This window comes from Elaeis guineensis, chromosome 12 (genome assembly GCF_000442705.2).
Source record: "Elaeis guineensis isolate ETL-2024a chromosome 12, EG11, whole genome shotgun sequence".
NCBI lineage: Eukaryota > Viridiplantae > Streptophyta > Magnoliopsida > Arecales > Arecaceae > Elaeis > Elaeis guineensis.
In genome coordinates this window covers 10505171-10520552 of record NC_026004.2, presented here as the reverse complement: position 1 = coordinate 10520552, position 15382 = coordinate 10505171, and the positions used below count along the sequence as shown (strand labels likewise).

General features: G+C 35.8%; 2 protein-coding genes across 11 annotated transcripts; both read right to left on the bottom strand.

Moving 5' to 3' along the window:
* Positions 1 to 1364: 1364 nt before the first annotated feature.
* On the bottom strand, positions 1365 to 2966 carry LOC105055264 (uncharacterized). Its single transcript, XM_010937039.4, has one exon. The coding sequence runs from the start codon at positions 2697 to 2699 to the stop codon at positions 1569 to 1571; it is 1131 nt and encodes a 376-aa protein (XP_010935341.1). The 5' UTR covers positions 2700 to 2966; the 3' UTR covers positions 1365 to 1568.
* A 1006-nt stretch (positions 2967 to 3972) lies between these two features.
* Positions 3973 to 12205, bottom strand: LOC105055265 (uncharacterized). 10 transcript variants are annotated; one of them, XM_073247153.1, is made up of 6 exons: positions 8684 to 12205; positions 8436 to 8513; positions 8278 to 8357; positions 8055 to 8116; positions 6486 to 6644; positions 3973 to 4437 (listed from the first exon to the last, which is right to left on the bottom strand). In XM_073247153.1, exon 1 carries the CDS (start codon positions 11990 to 11992, stop codon positions 9533 to 9535), a length of 2460 nt encoding a protein of 819 aa, XP_073103254.1. In that variant the 5' UTR covers positions 11993 to 12205; the 3' UTR covers positions 3973 to 4437; positions 6486 to 6644; positions 8055 to 8116; positions 8278 to 8357; positions 8436 to 8513; positions 8684 to 9532. The 10 variants fall into 10 exon arrangements, with proteins under 10 accessions (XP_073103254.1, XP_073103257.1, XP_073103255.1 ...); XM_073247156.1 differs by having other exon boundaries at positions 8278 to 8349; XM_073247154.1 differs by having other exon boundaries at positions 8436 to 8510.
* Positions 12206 to 15382: the final 3177 nt, after the last annotated feature.

The window sequence follows — 15382 nt, the reverse complement described above, 5'->3', positions numbered from 1 at the left end:
ATGGAAGAAATAAATTTTTTTTCAAATCTATAATCTTTTTTTCTCTGAATCAAACAGAATTGGAGGGAAAAGAATTGAGAATAAGTAAATTTTTTATAATTTTTATCTTATCTCTTTAATAATAAAAAATAAAATTAATATTACATTTCAATTTTAAGGCTTATTTGATGCATCCCATCTAAATTTTCTATCTTATTGAAACTCCCGTGAATGGAAAAAATCAATGAAAAAAAAATAAAATTTTTTTTTGATTCATTTCTTGGATTCCTTCCAAAAATATAATAGTAAAAAATATTATAATATTTTTTTTCTTTTCTTCTTTATTTTCAATCAAGAAAAGAAAAGAAATATACTTACTTTTTTTTTTTCCCTTTTTCTCCTTATTAATATTTTTTTTTCTTTTCTCTTCTTCCCTAAACTCCCAATTTTTTTCTCTTTATTAATATTTTTTTTCCCTTCTTTCCTAAACTTCCAACCAAAGCATCCCTCTCTAAACTCCCAATTTTTTTTTTCTCTTTATTAATATTTTTTTTTTCCTTCTTTCCTAAACTTCCAACCAAAGCGTCAAGGCAAAGATACCAAATATCCACCCGTTCAAAAATCTTGAATATATACTGTCAAAAGGATTTTTTTTCCCCATCTGTTTAGAGATGAAGCATTGCATCCTATAATCCTGTCCCTCTTTTTTTTTTTTTTTGGGTAAAGAATCCTATCCCTTCGTCGGAAGCAATTCTCCTAACATGAAACCTAAAGGATGCCCTTAATATAGGACACCTTCTCTTTTCACCTGATAACTTTTATATTCCTGAAATATCTTTCTCCGTGCTAATCTGCTATTAGCAGTGGAAGGGTAAAAACAATCAGTCAAACGAAAGTTCAACTTGACCACGATTTTCTATTTTTTTTTAAAAAAAGAAAAAGAAAAGAAAAAGTGCAGGATCTCAAAAATAATACAATAATTTATTTGCTCAAACATTCGTCCTGCGTTAATTCCAGCCATCCAACAAGCATCAAACTCACAAGAGCCCTAAAGCATAGTAACAACAAAGAAAGAATATAGAAGTAACCAAACGAAAGAAGAAAAAAAGGGCAGATGGAAGAGGCAAAAGGCCATCCCCTGTCATGCTGAGAGAATCCTTCTTTAACATCTACCCACCAACCAATTCCCACCAGAAGAACTTTCTGGTAGCCTCAACCCCTTCCCAGTCCATGGGGTCCCTCCCACAGTTCCCAGGGGATTCATCTCTCATTAACTCTCTCCATTTACAAAAATGATCCATTATCTCCCATCATTTCTCAATCATACGCATCCTCAAAGAACATCACAAGAAACCAAACAAAAATGAAAACGGATAGCAAAAACATTCAAAACGTCACAGCCTATTGTTCAGATTTCGTCTTCAAATCCTTTCCATACGATCCAAAGGAAGGATGCTACAACTTTCTACCCATCATAAGAAACAAAAAAAAACAAATTTTTAATAAGAAAGATAAGCCCTCCACATGAGATGAAAGGTAATATTTACACAAGAGAACCGATCCAGACTTCCCTTCCATCCGCGTCTTCCTCACTCCCTAATCGGAGTCCCTTCCCCGCCACCGCGGCTCTCTTCCCGGTCACCGGCGCTTTTCTCCGAGCACACATCCCCGCCTCGCTCGTTCTCCGACGCCTCCTCGTTCGCAATGTTCTCCGATGCCGACGCTGCCTCCTCGCTAGGGATGTTCTCATTGTTATTGCTCCCGTCGATATTGTTGTCATTGCTGCCATTGTTGTTGTTGTTACTGCTTTTGTTGTTCTCCTCCCTCTCCCCGCACTGGGCTTCCAGCAGCTGAAGCCTCTTCCTCATGTCCACCATCTCCCTCTCCATCAAGAAAAGCCTCTCCTTTAGCGTCAGATTCTCCTCCTCCAGCCGTGCTATGTGGGTGTCCTGGTTGTCGACCCGGTTCTCGAGCGAATAAGCCGCCGGACCGCTGTGCTCCTCGCCGGGGTACACCATCTCGAACCGGCTGAGGTCGTGGTCCAGCCTCCGCTCCACCTCCAGGTGCTCCTCCACGTCACTCTCGCTCGACCCGTCGTCCATGTCCTCCTCATCGTCGCCCGCACCGGCGGGACGGGTCTCGTGGCCGCTCGGCGAGCGGAGGCGGATGAGGCCCTTCATGGACCCGTACCCGTCGACACCCCACTCCTCCTGGGCCATGTCCACGAGGCCCTCCCGAGTCGGCGAGAACTTGGGCGTCGGAAGGATCGCCGGCGTCACCGGGCACGGCGACACCAGCGACGCGATCCCGCCGGCCTTCTTGGCACGGATGATGAAGGAGGTGGTATTCCGAGGAGCAAAAGGTGCGAAACGGGTGAACTTCTTCTTCGGGTAGAATCTCCGGGCCTTGACGCGGTTCTGGAACTGGAGCTCCTTCAGCGCGGGGGGCTTGTAGCCAGATCCGCCGGCGCCGGCTCCACCACCGCCGGATACAACACCACCCGGGGCACCGGCGGCCGCGGCCTTCTTCCACTTATCGGCGGCCTTCTTGCTCTTCCAATTCATCCTCCCGGGCTTGGCTCCCCCAGCAACGCCAGCGGCGAAGACGGGGCGTGGATTCTGGAAGCCCATCGGATCGTCCAACGCCGTGGGCGGCGGCGGCGGCAGCGATGGCTGCCAGACACCGAAGCTCCGGTTCATCATCTGCGACGGATCATTCATCGATTCCTCTCTAAGAAATCCAAATCAAGATCAGGTATCAAAGAAACCCTAACCCTACTTCCAATTAGATCCAGGGATAGCCGTTGACGAAACCCTAACCCTAAGCCTCGATCGAGATCAGAGATTTCGGTATGGGGAAGGGAGATCCCGTTAGAGCCCTTCTTTTCCACTCTCTTTTGTTTAATTTTATTATTATTTCTTCGTTTCCTTCGAAGAGAGAGAGAGAGAGTTGGGGGCAGAAGGGAAGGGAAAACAGTGCACGACGCTGGGGGGCGGGGGTGGATATTTATAGAGGGAACGAGAGAACGGACGGCTGGAATTAGTCGGTGGGAGATGGAAGGCTGGGATTGTTGGAGAGGGGTGGGGTTGGGGGATGGCGAGCGTGCGGTTATTCGCGTGCGGATTTGTTCGAGTTTTTTGAGTCAGATTAGAACTCGGATCTGTCTAATCGGTTTGAAGAAATGGAAGTATGGCGTTATGTTCCAGAAAATTACGAATATTACCATCTATCCGAGTTACCAAAATACCCTTGGTAGAAAGACGTGCCAAATCGACCACATCCTAGCGTATCTTTTTGATACTTGGCTGAATTCATTTCCCATTCATCGAATGAGCTGATAAGAATTCGTCAATGACGCTTATGAATGATCCAAAAAATAATAGAAACGATGCCGTATCAAAGTTTTTGTTCCAAACATTCCCTTTCTTTTTCTATAAGTTACCTGAACAACTTGGGTTTCAGCATTGATTTGGACTGTATCTTCGGCATGAAAGAATGATTCCCCGTCTTCTGCGGCATCATCTACTGAATTACATAATGTCCATTTTGATGAAGAGAAAAAAAATCAAATTAATTTAAAATTCATGTAAAAGATAATCTAATAATTATTATCAAAAAAAAAAATCAACCATTCTCTCGCACAGAAGATACAACACCAAACAATCTTTATCTAATGCATGGTTAAAACATGATTACTCTTAATTTTAGAAACTTTAATTGTAATCGAGTCTTTTTTTTTGGCAAAATTTTCTCAAATAATTGAGAATTTGACATCCATCCAGTGCTGACATGTACTTTTGCTTAGGCTCCATTTCTGTATTAACTGACTATTGATTTTTCATTAAATTTAGTCAAATACTTATGAATACGGAATAAAAGATATTTAAGCAACAGGAAATTAAAAAAAAAAATTCAAAGAAGAACTAGCATAGTTCCTACCCGAGTTAAAATATTGACAACTGAAAACCAAAACAAAATTTTGAGGAAAAAATATGCTGACGGAAAAAGGAAATAAATATCAGTAGATTTCAAATGTTTAGATTAGCCATTACAGACTTTTCCTCATTAACAGCATGACAAGAAATACTAATTAGTCTGCAGAACTTTTGACATTGTCCACATCAGTCACTCATCCACTTTTGCCCAGCGCAATATCTACCTTTTCGATTTCAGAAATCTAAAAGGCCTAACTGATATACCATCCCAACATAGATGAGTTAAACCATCCATACATTCTTTTTTTCCCATCCCACTACACATGAACACCTATTTGAGGGGTTGCTTCTTGATGCAGAGTTTGGTAGAGGTCTCCTTTTTTGGTAGGAAGATTTGGGAGAGTTCATGCATCATCACAGCCTCTTTCCCAACCCTTTTTTAGTCTAGCAGTCACCTTCTCTTTTCTTGCCCCCATGTCCTCTTTTAGGATAATCCACTGGCTTCACAATCTGCCCAAAATATCTGATAACATAAATAAGTAGGAATTATACATCAGACGGTTTCTCTTCTATCTGAAATGGCATAAAACAGAAAAGTGTAAAAGAAAGAATAGATATGGAAGATATGCACAAAAAGAAAATTCTTAACAGCAGCTAAACACTTTAAGCCCGTTGGACATCAACACAGATCAGACAATATGCTCGGTCACAATTACAGAACAACCTCTTAGGCTACTAATTGAGAAAAAAAGAAATCATCTTGTTGACAATAAGCAACACTTAAAAATCTATAGTTAAAGAAAAGAGAAACTTCTGCAATGTTGAAAGCATGTCCCCTTTTTTAACTTCACTAAAATCATCAGCCTCAAGCAATGTAAAAACCCAATGTTTTATGTACCAATAAAATTTAGCGTTTGAGATTCCTTCCATCAAGTTCTCATAATCTTTAGCTCTTCCTTGCATCACATATGTATATCAGCGTGAAAGATCACTATGATAGTTAATTTGCAAGTTAATTTAGAATAATAATAATCATGAAGGCTTCATCTGGCCTTTCCAAGAATATCTTATTACTGGCAAGTGCCAAAAGGCAATGATCTAGCATCCGAACATCCATATGTGCAGTCAAAATTAGTTTGCTAGGCTGCATATAGATCAAAGAGGTCTACAAGGATTTTCGTTTTAAAGACATCAATGTGAACATTTTGAATCCTACCAAAGGCAGTAGACCACCATCTTGCCTGAAATATTTTACCCAAAAATCTGATAAGCCCTTTGGTTTGTCCTCCATTTGTTTTCATGAGATGTAAAACATACAAAACACATGCGCATACAAGCAACAGAAACCTGTGTGTGTCAAGATTTCAATTTAATGACATTAATCTGATCATCTAGAATATTAGCAAGGACAGGGAACCAAATCCTGCTGACATATTTGCAATTCTTAATGCTGTTGAGCCCTTTTCTTTGTCCTTCATTTAATTTCATATGATTATTAAGAGAGATTTTCCTCATGCAAACAGATGGAACACTGCTCAGATAGTCATAACCCAGAAAATTCTGAAATTCAAACTAGGAGTTCCAGACATTAGTGAATCTCAATTTGCAAGTAGCATGCAAAGAAGAATAGTAATTATATCTGCACACAAATGCCAGATTTACATGAAATTGGAAGATCCTGTACTTTGCTGTCAATTTGATTCAGTTTTCAACTTACGAACGGAAGAACATAAGCCTCACTTTCATTCTGAAAATCAATTTTAGCACCCTTTTGTGTTTTCAAATTTGCTTCCTTTGGAAGCATGATCTGCTTCATGCATATAAGCAGTCACCTAGTGAATGCAACCATCACCTCAACTTTATGAATATTAAATTAAATCCAAGAGAATAGCCATCAATCTGTTGCAATCATGATTTTTGCTGATCTATTGTGTTGACGGTGCATACTTCAATAAATGCACATTTTTGATGATTCTTACCAACTTGGATTTTATGTACATCTTGGGCAGAACTGACATGGCGCATTTCACATCATGAAATGTAATGTTGTTTCAGCAGCAAGTTTGCAAATATAAAAGGTGGAAACTTGGAACTAGTAATTTGATAAGAAGAGCAAGGGGATTTTTTCACCGAGGTAAAAATGCATTTTTGAGAGGGTAAATATGCTCATCATAAATTTGTAGGGGGTTATATGCAAAAAACACCTTTTTGTTTGATACTGAAGCATCAAAGTCCTTCAACTTATTGACACAGTTAACAGGATCAAGCATACAATGAAATGCTCAAAGGCTACAGGACTGCAAACAACTCATAAACCTATTGTCACTAATTGGATGAAAGCTTATAAGGGTTTGTGTTAATTGTACATAGTAGCAGCTGCTATCTCAACTTAACCACCCTCTTGGAGCATATGTAAATTGATTATCCATAATTAGGTGCATATCATAGGAAAGCTCATGAATGGAAAGTTTTTTAATAATACTAAGTTAGCAAGGCAACCATTAGTGAGTGAAAAAACTTGCACTTCAGTAGAATAACAAGAAAGTGTAGTCCATCAAGAATAAATCATACCTATAAAATCATAGATGAAGCATAGATTGGGCTAAAAAATATCAGCATGTCCCACTGCCCAACCAGGAGAAAGTGGAGGCCTCTCAGCAGCCTATGATCCTTCAACTTATATTGAATTTCTTTATGCCCAACTGCAACTTAAGAGCATTGAAATTCTACCTGCAAGATGAAAAACAAGTGGAGTTTGAATAGAAGATCCACAGACAGTGAGTAATGATGTTGAAAAATAATATTCAACAAGCTACAAAATATGCAATGCCTTGAAGATGTGTCAGATAGATTTTATGTTAGGCCTTTCAAAAAGTATGGTTATATTGTTGGGATCATCATGCTACTAATACTGATACCTTTTAGGCCAGGTGGTTAATGATACCTTTTGCTGCTGACATGCCTCGGATACCGTGGATACATATGATCATTATGGAAATCATTATGATGACAATAAATTTTATCAGAAAAACTTAGAATTTGCTTTAATTGGGATTTACCATGCTTTATAGACTGCAAAAGTCCAACAAGGTGGCATGAATGGATCAAGAGTTTCCTTGAGACAGCTTCCTTTTCTATTCTGGCATGGGAATCTCAACAAGGTTGCTCTCGAAAGCCAAATATATCAATACAAGGATCTAATATCATGGTTTTTACAATCTCTACTATGTTCTCCTTTGCATTTCATTTGTTAAAAAATTTTGGTCCTATGATGTTTTCTCTACATTCGTTTGAACCTTCATAAAGTTTCAAGATGTCATTAATCAAATTAAATAATTGACATATCTGATTTCGTACATCAATCAGGTTTCAATCTGGTCCAAAAGCCTTTGCCCCTCCAAAATCTTTGTCTTCTTTTGTTTATCTAATTGGTTAAGTCCCCACCCTCCCATCATTCCCATGTGTGGAATCCTACAACACTATGCTCATAAATCCTCATCTAACTTTGAAAATATTCATCATCTTATCATCTTTCACAAGTATCTTTAATCTCCATTTTACAGACTTCCAATATTAAAAAGACATAAAAAAGGAAAAGTCAATATTTTCATCCTTAGAGGTGATATCATGGACGGAGATGCTTTACATTATGCTTGTTCTATGAACAGCTACCACTTTTGCAATGGAAAACCTTCTCAACTGAATTAAGAGATAAAACAAAATGTGATAGCAGATGTGCAAGAGAACATTACAAACACAAAAAGCTGAAAGCACGAAGCTTGTAAAAGTTAGCAAGGTCACGCATTAATTTGAAAACATTTCTTCCCCACCCCCTCCCCTCATCACCACCACTCAAAAGAAGGGGAGGGAGAGGACTGGAAAATTTTTAGTAGCAAACCATGACAATCACTAGATAATTGAGCACTTGAGAAGATCAACATATATAGTCATCTCCAGAGCCATCCAGATTTACATATGGAATGAATTATTAATTCAGAGTAATTAGTCGAACATCAAGCATGAGGTAAAGATCTCTGGAAAGAAACTAATCTTCACCAAAGTCTACCCAAGCTCAATCAGACACCAAGTTTTCTAAGACAGGAATTTTTCTGCACTGCAAGTCTGCAACTAATGTCATACCTTTAACTTATGAAGCTTTTGCATATAAAGCACAATGTAACATGTAATTCTCCATCTTTGGCCTGAAAAAGCCAGTGGGCACAGTGATGCATTAGAAAACAGAACTGAAGATGCCATAATCATTACTTGGAGTCTCCGACCTTTGAAGAAGCATAAAACGATAATCAAAACTGGAGATGCTAGACTTTGTACTCCATAAATATAGATATGGATGAAAAAGTACCTGTACATGTCACAACAATGTCAGCCAAAATAGTCGATCAGCTTGAAGAGTACCCTCTCCTCTCTGATGGATCTGCAACCCTAGACAATACATTCCATATCAGAAAACCATTTGCAAATTCATATATACATCTAACAACATATATCTAGTAAATATACCTTGTTAAATCATCAGGCTTACAATATTGCCTTCATGCAGCAGAAGGTTCAGTATTGTATAACTGAAATCTGATCCTACTAATGCCATCCAGAGGGATATGTTAGATTTACAGAAATTCAATATGACACTCTTGGCATGGAACCAAGATATATAATCATTGGAGACATAATTATGGTCATATATGTACAGTCTTCTAAATGAATGTATTTCAAAAGTTCAGTTAACCTAAAAGAAATCAATGCCCCACCTTAAAAATATTTTATATAGTTGGAGGAAAACTATATCTGGAGGCAATACTTTGTTGTGCCTGAAAGGCAGAATTCTCAAAGAACACCTTAAAGGAAAACCCAACTGAGCCAATAAGGATTCACACCAACTAGGCATGGAACGGATTATTATTACATGTGCTCCTCGAGAAGATCTCCAACTCCCACTTTGTAAAGAGAGGAAAGAATGATTGCGCCCAGTTCAATTGATATACATTATCAGAAAGATTTTTGTTAACAACTGAACAGAATATCTGCATGTCCGCTCACTAGAGGGTGAGGCTAGGGACAAGTTGCGTATGTGTTGGAAAAATTTGAAACCAATTTGCTTAGATATGCAACTAGTCAGCTTTACCAATGCCAATTGGTAATCACATGCACCTGAAAAGGAGGCAAAAGTGACAAATTCAATGTTGAAATGCATCATCCCCATAGAATCCTAGGCTGCAAAACTAACAAAGCCACCTTGGTCCTAATTTCACATCGACAATAATAAAATTAAATTAATGATCTGCACATGTTAATATTGGACACAGCTTTCCTGCAAAAGAAACTTCAGAATTATCTGAAGGTTTGCTGGCATATTCTGTTATACATCTCTGTAACACAAATTAATATAAGAATTTTTAAAAAGAATAATTCATCAGATCATGAAAGCAGCTCCTTATCAACAACTTTACTCAATTCCTAACCAAGCTAAATAAAAAAATAATACATCATTTTCAAGAGGAGAAAAGTTGAAAAATTTTTCCTCCATATTGCAATATTTTCTTGATAGTTTAATGAAGCCTAACTCAAAAACCAGCTGTATATAAATTAACCAAGGATTGCTATTGAAGCTGCAAACTTCTGGCCCTAGAGCTCCCCTCATACAAGACCAAGAAGGTAAGAGTATCAGGTTCTATTCCTTTATGTAGCATTTCCTCTACCAAGTTTTCAGCCTTAACAACTTCCCCTTGGCTACAATAACCCCATACAAGAGCAGTATATGTAAAGGCATCAGGAGACAAACCCTTCTCCTGCATCTCATAAAAGAGTTTAAGAGCATCCTGAAGATAATTCATCTTGCAATGCCCATCAATCAATACTGTATAGCACACCACATCAGGTTCAATCTCCATAGCCTTCATACCCTTCAATAGTTTCGAATACTTGGCCCTAATTTCAACTTTCCTTTTTTCCTCATCAGTGCTCAACCAGCCTTTGCGCAAGGTTTCTTTTAAATGACCATCCAACATTACTGTGTATGCAATCACGTCAGGTTTAATCCCTCTTTCTATCATCTCAACAAACAACTGACAGGCTTCTTCCAAGCGGTTGGCCTTGCAGTAACCATTCATTAGTGTAGTGTACAAAATAACATCAGGATTAAGGCCCTGTTTAACCAGATCCTCAAACCAAAACTGAGCATTTGCCAAATCTCCCACCTGAGAATAAGCTGCAATGAGTCTGTTATAGGAAATCTTATCTGGAGCAACATGCACCTGTAACATCAATTTAAATACCATGGAAGCTCTCTCAACATCCCCCTTGTCACAGAGCTCACTTATAAGTTTACAACGAGCAATCTCATCCACTAGAATTCCTTCCCTAATGGACCTGAGAAATAGCTTGTAAGATTCTTCTATGCAGTCTGATATTAAGTAGCCATAGACCATCGAACTGAAAAGAACTACACACTGAGCAATTCCCTTCTCTTCTAATATTTTAAATAGTATTTCTGCGTCCTTTAGTTTGCCACCTCTACAGAGACCCTCAATTGCCACAGCATAGGTGAGAGGGCTGGGCTTCAAGCCTCTATTCATCATGTAATCCAAAAGGTCAAATGCCTCCTTAACAAAGCCATTCCTACAAAACCCGCCAGCAAGTATATTATAAGTAACAAGATCAGGTTCCACATTGACCTTCACCATATCAGCAAAGACCTTCTGAGCATTATACATTTCTCCCTTGCGGCAATACCCGCTGATCAAATTTGTATAGTGAATTTTGTCAGGAGCCAACCCCTTGCTCTTCATTTCTTGAAACAATTCCACTGCATCTCTCATGTTGCCAAGCTTACAATGTGCATGTATTGCAATATCAAAAAGAACCTCGTCAAGGCAAAGCCCCGAGTCCTTAAATCTCTGGAAGTACTCCCCTGCTTCAAAAGCCATGCCTAACTTGCATAAGCATTGAAGGACAAAACTCACAATGATGGAATTTGTTCCGATACCCTTTGACACCATCTCTTCATAAAGATATAATGCTTTTACAAGGTTGCCAGTTCCACAGTATCCCTGGATAAGACAGCCATAACTACATGCATCTGGAAGCACATTTTGCCTTGCCATATCCTCTAATAGCTTTTCAGCCTCCTGTAGTCTCATTTCTTTACACAACCCATTAATCACCTTATTATAAGCAATAGCATCCACATGGACACCCTCTCTCGCAATTTCTTTAAGTATTGCATAGCCTAAATCTGATTTCCCACGGGCACACATGCCTTCTATAAATGTGGTATAAGTGATCACATCAGGCTTTATTCCCGTTTCCTTCATTTCCCTCAGAACATCGAGAGCTTGGTCTAATTCCCCTGATCGGCAGAGAGCTTTTATCACTATAGTGAACGTATATGCATCCGGTCTCATTCCAAGTCTCTTCATCTGACTATAAACTGCCATCACCATCTCCAAGTCGCCATCTTTAGCTACAAAATTCATAAGGAAATGGCAAGATCTCACCTTTGGGACAAAACTCAGCTTACTGAGCTCAAAGAATGCATCAATGGCCTCTTGGGGCTTCCCACAGTTTGAGTAGGCCTTGATCAGCGCATCAAACACACAAACCAAGGAATCCGAGCCATTTGATCCCCGAGCAAGGGCGGCGAAGAGTGCTGAAACTTCAATTCCCAGGTCTCCGTTCAACAAGATCAATTCAGAGAACAGAGAAATCAACGTCTTCTTGCGACCCAACTTGCATAGAATGCGGACGATCGCCGAGTAGGTGGATATGTCGTGGCGGAACCCGTGCACCTTGCTGTCGTTGAAGTAGGTGAGCGCGATGTCAGGCTTCCGTGCCATTCTTTGTAAAGTCTCTGCCACCTCAAGAGAAGTCAAGCCACCAGAATTGGAGCTGGGTTTTGCTTCGATACTGGAAGGGCTTCCTCGAATTAGTGCAGCAGTGGCAGAGGAGAAGAAGAGAGGGGCATTGGGAGTGATAGGTGGGTTCTCCTCAAAGAAAGATGCGATCTTTGGGATCCCTAATGGCCATTTGAGGAGCGATTTGGATCGGTGGTAACTCAGCATCCGCGGAAGGAGAGGCTGGGAGCGGCTATGGTTTCATCATGGAGGAGGAGAAGGTTGGCATTTGGAGATCAAACTGGAGAACAGAAACGAGACGACTGGCGAGAGAGATTGAGAGCTCTCGTAGGAAGGGTTTCAATAGAGAGAGGCTTCGGCGGGCTAAAACCCTACTGCCAGGCCGCAAAACTCGTGTGGAGACCCGGGAATAGATTTAGGGCAGAAAAGATTTTGCGGTGGTTGTGAAAGAGTGCTTTACCTGATTAATTTTAAAAAAAAAATTATTTATTTAAATTATTTAATTTTTAATTTATTTATCAAAATAATACAAACAGCCTAAAACATCATTCAAAACGATGTTTTATGATTGCCGCATCACCATTCTATTCCATCCAATTTTTCACGTGGATAAAAAAAATAAAATAAAATCATCAAATCAAATAATATTTTTTAAAAAATATTATTTGAAATGATGTTTTAAAAAATATCATTTCAAATAATATTTTTTAAAAAATACTATTTGATTTGACGATTTTATTTTTTTCAACAAAAAAATAAAAAATAAAAATTATAAAAATTATAATTTTAAATTTATAAAAAAATAAAAATTTAAATTTTGATTAAAATAAAAATCATCATTTCAAATTAGTGTCTCTATTTCAAATTATCTTTTTAAAAAAATAACCTAAAAAAACTAGTATAAAAAAAAATAAAAAATATCATAAAAAATTAAAAAAATAAAAATTTTAAATTTTAATTTAAAAAAAATAAAAATTTTAATTCAAATAAAAATCATCATTTTAAATTACAATCCTCTTTTCAAATTAATTTTTTTAAAAAAATATCATAAAAGAAGGAAAAATGAGAAAAAAATAAAAATTATAATTTTAAATTTTAAGAAATAAAAATTTTAATTTTAATTCAAATAAAAAATATTATTTTAAATTATTTTTTTCATTTAAAATTAAATTTTTTAAAAAAATATTCAAAAAAACTTAAAAAATTAAAAAAATTAAAAATACCATAAAAAATAATAAATGAGAAAGAAATGAGAAAAAAAATAAAAATTATAATTTTAAATGAATTTAAAAAAATAAAAATTTTAATTCTAATTCAAATAAAAAACATCATTTCAAATTATTTTTTTCGTTTAAAATTAAAATTTTTTAAAAAATATCCAAAAAAATATGAAAAAATTAAAAAATTTAAAAATACAATAAAATAGAATAAATGAAAAAAAATAAAAATTATAATTTTAAATTTAAAAAAATAAAAATTTTAATTTTAATTCAAATAAAAAACATCATTTCAAATTACTTTCCCCATTTCAAATTAATTAATTTTGAAATTAATTTTTTTAAAAAATATCTTTAAAAAATATATCTTAAAAAAATAAAAAAATAAAAAATATCATAAAAATAAAAAAATAAAAAAAATAAAAATTATAATTTTAAATTTAAAAAAATAAAAATTTTAATTTTAATTTAAATAAAAAATATCATTGCAAATTACTTTCTCCATTTCAAATTAATTTTTTTAAAAAATATTCCAAACAAAGAAAAAAACTACCTAAAAAAAATACCATAAAAATAGAAAAAAATGATAAAAATGAGAAAAAATTATAATTATAATTTTAAATTATAAAAAAAATTAAAATTTTAATGTAAATTTAAAAAAAATAAAAAAATGCTATAAGAAAATTGAAAAAATACAAAAAAAATGAGAAAAAATTATTAATTAAAATTTTAAAAAAGATAAAAATTTTAACTTTAATTCAAATAAAAAATATCATTTCAAATTACTATTTGCAGTTCAAATTATTAATATCCAAAAAAATACTTTAAAAAATTAAAAAAGTAAAACATAAAATTAAAAAAAATGAGAAAAAATGAGAAAAAAATAAAAATTTTAATTTTAATTTTTTTAAAAAAATTAATTTTAATTCAAATAAAAATTATCATTTCAAATTATAATCTCCTTTTAAAATTATTTTTTTAAAAAAATATCTCAAAAAAAAATATCTTAAAAAATTTTAAAAATAAAAAATACCATAAAAAAAAAATAAAAAAAATGAGAAAAAAATAAAAATTATAATTTTGAATTTAAAATTATTTCGAAACCTTACCATCCTATACCGGCCCATACCGCACCGTATGTAACTGTTCGTGCCCGTATCAGATCGAGATATATCAATGCGATCCGATTCATCTCATATATCGAAAAATCAGCTTGAACTTTGATGGTTCCCCACCGACTTGTTTGATTTAGCTTATTTTTAGATATTTTAAAAAATATAATTAAATTATCTGATATATTATTATTATTTACGTTATAATTTTTATAGCCCTTTTAGCATAACTTTTTTTCTCCTAATATTCTGAGACACATTAGAGTATGTGTATCTATATCCACAAAGCATAATATTCGATTACTTAAAATTAAATAATATAAAATAAAATTAATAATTAATAATATTAAATAGAATAAAAATATCAAGTGTATAAAAAAATAGTACAATAAAAATTTTAAAAATACTAAGTACAAATCTAAAAAAGATTAAGTCTCACAAGGACGTCGTGGTGCCCATGATCGCTTGGACCTTCTCAGGAAGGTCCTCAACGGCTGCTCCTGCACTTGCTGTGATGGCTCCTCCCCTATATCAGTGGAGATCTGCTGGTCATGCTGCTCAAGAATAAGTGATGCTGTCGGATCATTTACGGACTGAGCGATCCCCTCAACCTTCTCATCTAGATACACGGATGGGCCTGAAAAGAAAGTGTCATACTCATATGGCCAACTAGTATCCGGTGATGTCATCCGGAGAATGTAGGAAGAAGAAGGCGCTGCCATATGTGGATCAAAAGATGGTGGCATCTGTGCAGGATTTAGTGATGACATCTGGAAATATGTGGTGATGGCATATGTGGAACATATGGTGACGGCATATATCTCATATCTGGCGCATCGGCTGCTCCATACCAAGGCGCACGGCTATATGGGTCAACACCAATCGCCACCAATGTTCTGAAACTTGTTCTCTCTATCTCACGCAATATCGAAATTCGTTCGTCCTCATCAGTCGTAGATAAAGCACGACGAGCATCCAACACAAGACCCGATATAGAATCAGTCTACATAATAAAAATAAAACAGTCAATATACTGTAAAATATAAAATAAAAATATAACACAAACAATATAAACTAATTTTTGTAGTCTTACCAAAAGACGTACAGCAGAACTCTCGTCTTCATATCCGGAAACTGCATATCGAGGCTGTCCAATGACTCACACTGTAATACTAAAAAATCAAGCCATGTAGTCCTCGATATATTAACGACCTCTCAAAATGGGATCACCATGAACAATATGATCTCGACGTACATCCCAAATATTG